At 35.9% G+C, this 8,250-nt stretch overlaps 1 protein-coding gene across 1 annotated transcript; it reads right to left on the bottom strand.

The window, feature by feature from the left end:
• Window positions 1-535: 535 nt before the first annotated feature.
• Window positions 536-5,070, bottom strand: LOC107787591 (ubiquitin-like modifier-activating enzyme atg7). Its single transcript, XM_016609181.2, has 14 exons — window positions 4,724-5,070; window positions 3,907-4,124; window positions 3,463-3,654; window positions 3,327-3,381; window positions 3,129-3,223; window positions 2,775-2,964; window positions 2,572-2,677; window positions 2,353-2,497; window positions 2,104-2,262; window positions 1,815-2,003; window positions 1,488-1,688; window positions 1,288-1,403; window positions 1,042-1,201; window positions 536-853 (listed from the first exon to the last, which is right to left on the bottom strand). The coding sequence occupies exons 1-14, from the start codon at window positions 4,857-4,859 to the stop codon at window positions 674-676; spliced, it is 2,142 nt and encodes a 713-aa protein (XP_016464667.1). The 5' UTR covers window positions 4,860-5,070; the 3' UTR covers window positions 536-673.
• Window positions 5,071-8,250: the final 3,180 nt, after the last annotated feature.

The following is an 8,250-nucleotide window of genomic DNA, read 5'->3' as shown; positions in this document are numbered from 1 at the left end:
ATGGTAAAGTATTTACTTCAGATGGATTGACATTATAAATGTAAGACTTCAACAATGAAGTATAATAGTTGCATTTGAATTTTAAACTTCGTTTTTTTCTTATTTCCTCTTTTTCTTTTGGACAATTGGTTACTCAGAAGTCAAATACATTATTATAATAATTATGTATTTGATTTGGATAAGTTTTTGTCTGATCTAAGTCATGTTTGAATACATAAGATTCGATAGGGTAGAATTAATTTTGTCCTGGCTGCTTATCTTATTGGGTGAAAATGTTATTCCTCTTAAAATATCAAATTTCTCATCCAACTTTAAACAATAGACAATTTAAAGTATTTTTTATTCACCAACCAAATACCAACCAAAATATTTTTCTATAATAAAAAACTTCCAAGGGATGCGATGTAGATAGCGTACACTAATGCAAGTATTAGTGGTTGCTTTCACAGTTCGAACCCCTGACCTATAGATCACGCGGAGACGACTTTACCGTTGCTACGAGATAAAAAAATCTGAACAGAACAAATCCTTTACCTGATCAGTGGAGTTGTCAACTTGTCATACGCGTGTGAAGAGAGGAAGGGGAGATCACAGTGAAAATTATGTCATGTCAGGTGATTTACAAATAATCAAATTAATTGCAAAGAATGAATATAGTTACACTGTAACAAGGTTATATTTCTACACAATCATCGTCGTCGTCATCATTTTCACTATCATTATCCCAGTCCAGCGTGTAAGATCCCGCTGACTTCATCAATTCTGTTAGTCCAGTTAGATCCTCCAGATATGTAGGATGATTAATTGCTTGAAGCACGAAGTCCATTCCTCTCGTCTGATATTCTGATACCACCTGAGCACAAGGAATTCATGTGTCTTATTATAAAAGAGAGCGCAGAAGAGAACGATTAACCATTAAACAAGTAATGATGCTTTCGATAATCAAGTTTGTAATCATAAACTGTAATAATTTGTTGAAGAAATGATGGTCAGATGGTACAGTATAATAATAGTTCAGGGGCCTTGAATCCTGAAACTTACTGTGGAGCAACAAGCAGTGCAACAAGTTGAAGCGTGACCAACGAGCGTCATTTGAGAAAACTGAGAGAGGGAACCGCGAATCTGATGAGGTAGAATGCCAAGAGGTTGTTCATTGCTACCGTTATCATTAGAGTTTGCAAACTCAGCTTTGGCATATATTCTGCAAACCATAGTTAAGTAAGAAGTGCTAAAATGCTGGATGAAATATAATTTGCATGTATATCAGAATAATAGTTAAGGATTTACCCAGAAGGATGATGCAAAACTCCAACCAAAAGTTCAACAGCCAGGGCTGATGCAATAGGAGCAAGCCCCGGACGAGTAACTGTACATTGTTGGTCCAGGGTACGATTGGCAGTTGACTGCATAAATAACAAAAAAAGTTTGTTCATATTTGTAGATATCACAATAAAAAAGATACCATCAATTTCATGCAAGAATATTACATCAATTGGTGCAACCACATCATTACAGAAGTAACACCCCAATCTCTGTGATCCATTTTGACTTGAGATGGAAAGATTTTCCATACTAGCAGAGATATTATTCGATGTTTCAGCTTGTGAGTTTCGTATAGAACCCATAGGACCTGCTCCATGACGCATAACTAGAAAGCTATCAAAGCCTAAGGCTGCATTAATAGTGATCTGCAGAGAGGAAGATAGACACGTGTACTAATCAAGTAAGAATTTAGCTGGCACTTGTGAATACATTATCACATGCAACATACTAGTCTCAGAAACTTCACAAGAGAAAGTAAAGGTGTGTAAAACCTTGTTAGCACTTGCACCAAGTAGACTAGGAAGCCACCGACTTTCCCGTGTATCAGTTAATAGAAAGATTGCGTCATGTGAGTTAATCAAATCCCACAAACGTCTGCAGTCATTTAGTATATTACTTTCTTCTTGGCTAGGCACTGGATGTCCAGGCATTGGAATAGCCATCACAACACCTTCTGCTTCCTGCCAAGAAATTAAGGTGTGTCAGCAAATGAAATTATGTTTTCTCTATATCTCGAATTATTTAATTTAATTATTCAGGGTCTAGGTAATGGACCAATACCACTGCTGGAAAAATTCGCTTGAGACTTTCAACTGCTGCAACGGCCTTAAATTTGCCACCATTTAGACAGTCATCAAGCACATAAAGAGACTGCCTTAGTGGATTAGACATCGAGACCTTCCCACTGTCAAGCAATGTAATTTTTCGGACACCCCATGCCTACAAAAGTACAAAAGTCTAATAAGCAATTTCAGAAAATTTTACACAATTATTGCTTCCATTTTCTTTTTCGATTTTCTATTCACTTACCATAAGCATTCGAGCAACCTGGCATCCTAGTGTACCTGCTCCTAGGAGGAGACATTTTGTAGCCGCCAACATGTCGAGATTCAACGAAGGCAATGTGCGCCATCTCATTAGTTTCAAGTTCAAATCAGCAGCTGATACAGCCAACCTGGAAAAACATGACAGATTCCTAAGATGACCACCAAACTATTCATACAACAATCAGTACTTGTTTATGCGTACCTTGTTGGATCCATCGTTTTAGCAAGGCTGATGCACCTCGAAACCTTCTTCCTTCTATTTAGTTCCCATCCCACAGTGTTAGGCATGTTCTGATGATTCCTCCATCCTAAATAGATTATTATGGCCGCGTCGAAGATACGACTGTTTACTATATATACAGGAAGCATAAATCAGATACCAAAACCTATTACCAGTAGCTCTACCTGGTGAAAGAGATATTTCAGCTTCTCCAACAAGCGACAAGCCCAGATCTGCAAAACCACGGTTCTCACGGTAGCAGAAGAAGTGAATCTTTCCGAGGCCCCACCTTGAATAGATATAGGCAAGATAATTGCGAAGTGGCCATCCAGGATTACTTGGAAGATGACAAGGGTCATAAAAACCAAAAATAACCTGATAATTGTAAACAAGGCATTTACGCCGAATACAGTCATGTACCATAAATATCACACATATGAAGTGAGATTAGTGCAGCACGCTTAATCTTACACGGCAACTATACAGCCCTAATTAACACTGGTTAAGATTCAAACAACATCAACAGCGAATAGCCAAACCTTTTGAACATTATTTTGGCAGGCTTCCCACTCCCTTAGATGCCTGAGAGTAACAATTGAATCCGAACCAAAAGACACCAGAAAGAATGGTATATCTGCATTCAGCTAATGCTTCAGGTCCCGAAAAAAGAAATGTCAACAATTGACCCTTAAGAATTACAGTAAAATGGTGGGATTGTTAGCTCCACAAACTTTTACCTGCAGTAGAGCTCAAGCTACGCCACTCATTACAAGCTCTAGAGAGAGATTCGGCCTGTTTGCCATAACAATCAATTCGATAAAAATATATCTCTAGAGTGAAAGAACAAAGTAAATGATACTTCTAGAAAAGAACCTCTTCAGAAGTGAAGCATTGGGAAGCTGGCTTTAAATTAACCAGAGTTGCAGGAGGATCAAGCACCAAAGCAGGGAACGCAAACCAATAATGAAAGCTCCATTTTTTCAAGTCTGCAAATGATATAACTAGGAACCTTAAGAGCACAGAACTGTCCTCCTCAACTTTGCCCGAGCAAATCTCATCCCATATCTGATTGGCAATTCAGAAACTATCATGGTGAGATGACACTAAAATTCAGCCTCTTACCATGCATTATACATTCTATTAGTGAATTTACCTAGGTATTTGTAGCTATAACTGATTCAAGAAATAGTAGACGACAGAAGTACCGCTGCTGTTCTCTTCTATGGCCTAATATTTACATATCCTGATATTTTCCAAATATGGATTTTCATATAATTGTGCGTAAATGTAACATGTTTGAGAAATTTTTTACTATACCTTCTTGGATTCTGCCTTAAGTAGGCTCTGCTTATCAAGTGCGTGAAAGCTTTCTAGCGTGTTTGTGTTGAGAAGAATGCCAGGGACAGGACACCTATTTCTGTTCCCCTGACTAGCTGGAAGAGACGATGATTCCTCATTGGACTCAGCAGGCAAAGATTCAGCAAGAAGAGTCAAGTGATTTGATACTTGAGGATGCGAGCAAGGTGCATAAAAACCTACACAAAAAACAATTCAAACTAGTAGGAACATACACTAGAAACCCAAAAAAGCTACAATTTCAATTCACTCAATAAGGCAAAAGGTTCAATATTAGATAAAATTCAGTAACTCTAGATGTCACTGGAACAAAGACTCGAAATAAACCCCCAAAACCTACAATTTCTATTTCTGAAAAAGGGTTAAAAAAGCTCATTAACCCCAAAGAAACAAAAACAACAACAACAACAACAAACAACCCAGTTTGATCCCGTAAATGGGGTACAGGAAGAGTAGTGTGTACGCAGGCCTTACCCCTAACTCATAGAGATAGTGAGGTTGTTTCGGATAGACCTCGGCTCAAGAAAAAAAAAAAGGAAAGAGCTTGACACAGGGAGAATCACAATGAGATAAACCAAAAACATGAATTTTTTACTTTAAGAAAAAGGCTAAACTATTTTTTATTGAAAAAGGACTACATTGTTGAATTCCAACAAAAGGGTAAATTTTAAATAGCAAGAACAATTCAGTAACAGAAAAAATCAATTAATAATTACAAAAGCTATTTAATTTGAAATTAGAACAAGAAACAAAAAAAGTAAGAGGGGAAGAAGCATACCAGTAATAGGAATAGGGGAATCATCAAGGCGCAACTTATTGAGCTTTAAAGAAGATAATTTATGCCAGAATCCTTCATCTACTGAACTCTGAAACGGTGCAAATTGAAGAATTGTTCCTCTTCCGCTATCCGCCATGAAAAAAAATCTTGCTTTATTGGAAATTCCGTTGCTCAATTTGGAGCTTCTCTCTTTAAACTTGTAAGTATTTTGTAGAGTTCGTTGACCTCTCTTGCTGAGGATTGAAGGCTTAACAACTTTGCAGAAAGAGAAGCAAAGATCGGAATTTTAAGAAAGAAGGTTACAACGAGGAGAGAGGAAACTTTGGGAGTGTTGCGATTTTATTATTGACAATTTTTTATTGGCAAAATATGTTAAACCTCTCGTGAACTCATATTATTACTATGCTTCCCAAATTATGTTTCATCTTAATTACCTTCCTCAACTGCTACGTGGATTTTTCTGTATATGTGGCTTTTTTAAAAAAATAAAATAGATTTTTACCTTTTTAAGAATATTATTTTTTTAGATAATTTTTTTCGAATATAATTTATAATAAAACTTGGATAGAACTACATTATTTAGGCTAAATATTTTTATTTGGTCAAAAATAATAAAGTTTTAGTTAATCGTTTTTTGAATTTGACCTGAAAATAAAAATTTATACAATTAAAATAAATAGTCAAGTCATCTAAAAATTTATAAAAAATACATAGTTTGAAATTGCAGGTTAATGCAAGTGATTCATTTTATTTCTTGCAATTGTATACTCTTTTTATTTCTTCTTTTAATGCAATTATTATTTATTTCAACTATGTATTTTTACTTTTTTAGCTAAAATTTGTATAACAAAATATTTTTAGAGTACCGTAATTTAGAGCTATATAAAAAATTATAGCCAAAATAATTAATTTTAAACTATGTATTTTTTTAACTTTTTAGATGTCTTGGCTATTTATTTCAATTGTATAAATCTTTATTTTCAGGTCAAATTCAAAAAAAGATTAACTAAAACTTTATTATTTTTTGCCAAATAAAAATATTTAGCCTAAATAATATAGTTCTATCCAATTTTTATTATAAATTATATTCGAAAAAAATTATCTAAAAAAGTAATATTCTTAAAAAGGTAAAAATATATTTTATTTTTCAAAAAAATATCACATATACATAAAAATCCACGTGGCAGGCGAGTGCACCCACACTTTTTGCCACATCAGCGTCTAGGAGGGTAATGACTCTCAAACGACCAAGTTGAGGTGGGTAATTAAGAACAGACATAGTTCGGAGAGTTACTAATAATCTGAGCTAAGTTTAGGGGTGGTTTTATGTATTTTGCCTTTTTTATTTTAATTCTTAATCATCATAACATCAGACAAAGTGTGAGCACGTGATTTTTGCTTCACGAAAACTACTCCAAAAGAAATCAAAAAATAAAACAAATGTCCTTTAGGTACAGTTTTAAGAATTTGCGTGGCATCTTTGGATAATTGTTTGTATTGTTGTCTGTGAATGTTTATCTTGTTTTAATTAATTAAAAATACAAAAATATATGTTGCATGCACATTTAGGATTTAATTGTGCACTTAGGAATTAACTGAACCATGTTTTGTTTCTAAAAGAAAGAAAATCACAAAATATGTATTTGTTGCATTTTTGTCGTTTTATTATCCAATTGTGTGATTTTGTTTTTTATTAATATTTAATCTTGTGTGTCAATTATTATTTAGGTTAAAAATATTTTAATTTAATTTTGGTTTTACAACTTATTTTAGAATTTTTGGTAATTAGGAATTAAAAAGGAAAATAATAGAAAAGAAAAACAAGTGAAATAAAAACACATTCGGAACTAAGTCATTTTTTTGGACCCAAAATCAGGCCCAAAACACCCCATTTACTCGGTCCAATATGCCTGATCTCTCAGAGGACTCAAACGACGTCGTTTAGGCATCTCAAATCTGAACCGTTGATCAAACAGATCAAACCGTCCAGTTCAGCCCCAGCATTGGTTCAAACGACACTGTTTCAAGTGATTAAATCTGAATCATCCGTTCCTTTTGATCTAACGGTCCCAGGCTTCCCCCATAACCTGGTCCATTTCACCCCGGGTCGACCCAGTCTCGCAGCATGGCCAAACGATGTCGTTTCCTATTAGTAAAATGATCCAGGCCGTTGATCGTGATTTATCCAATGGCCAAGATCAAACGCCCCCTCCCTTACCCCACGCCCCCAAACCAAACCCCCCTCGCCTTTCGTCTCTCTCAGACCCTTCAGAGATGCCTCCCCCAAACCCTAGACGCCCTCGTTCCCTTCGCCTGAAACCCGGCGGCAACAACGCCGTCGGTCACCAAATTAACACCCCTAAGCCATCTGACCACCCTCGTTACGAATTCGTTAACCGTTTGCCTCGAATCAACCTCTAGCTTCTCGAATCTTCAATTGAAGATTCAAGCAAAACCTAAACCTACCCCAACCAGTCCCAAACTCACACCACGGCACCCCCTGACCTCCCTCGTGCCCAAAATACCTTTGGCCTGGTTCGAATCTTGCTAGAACCATTCGAACCCCAAATGGAACCAAGACCCCTATGAAGACCAAACCTGGGTTTTGTCCGAAATTAAAGGAATTTGGGCGTCTAATCGACCTTAGTCGAAGTGTTCTCCGTTGCGAAAACTCGATTAAGGTCCGTTCGACCTCAAAAAGTTCGAGTCAAGAGTTCGACCTGGGTTCGTCTAGTTTCTGTTTTGTTAAGGTACCTTTTTCTCCTTTCTTGTTCTATTTTTGTTACGGTTAATTGTGTTTAGTTTAGTTATAATCTAGTTTTTGTTCATTGCTTCTTCTTATTCTCCAATCAGACCTTTTTATTTGGTCGAGTCTGCTTCTGTTCATGGTCGAATATATGCTATTAGCCATGTAATTTGTTAGTTTATAAGTTCCCTGTTTTTATCAATACCACTCGAATCACTTGTTGGTCTATTTATTCTAATTATTTGTTGTTAACTACTAAATGTTATATCCTGTGTAATCAATAAGCGTCGTCGATTAGTCTTTTAGGCTTGAATGTTATGTTAACATGATAATAGTTCAACCTTTGGTTCATACCAGTATGTTTACCATCCTGCATCTTGTATATACTTGAATTAGAGTTGTGTTTGCTCATTCCCTGTATTTGGTTTGACCTCCTGTTCTTTATAGTTGTTCGCATGAACCTCCTTCCTTGATTCATACTGCTTCAATTTTGGCTTGTATTATTGAATCCCTGCTCAATCAACTGGATCTGAGTTGATTAGGATTGGTTCCCAATATGATCAACTCATTCCCTTTGATTGATGCCATGTTTGAAATGATTTGGTCTTCTGCTCTGAATCACTGTGTGAATTTGATAGTGGGAATTGATTTATAGCTGTAGTAATTTAGTGATCAATTAGAAATTAGTTGTTAGGGTTACAACTCATAGAGTTTTAATAACAGATCAATGAAGCTTAGGGCAGGGCAGTAATACACAGGGGTTAAGAGGGTAATTTTGGGA

Source organism: Nicotiana tabacum, chromosome 18 (assembly GCF_000715075.1).
Source record: "Nicotiana tabacum cultivar K326 chromosome 18, ASM71507v2, whole genome shotgun sequence".
NCBI lineage: Eukaryota > Viridiplantae > Streptophyta > Magnoliopsida > Solanales > Solanaceae > Nicotiana > Nicotiana tabacum.
The sequence above is the reverse complement of the archived record's forward strand: the minus strand, read 5'-3'. Positions and strand labels throughout refer to the sequence as shown.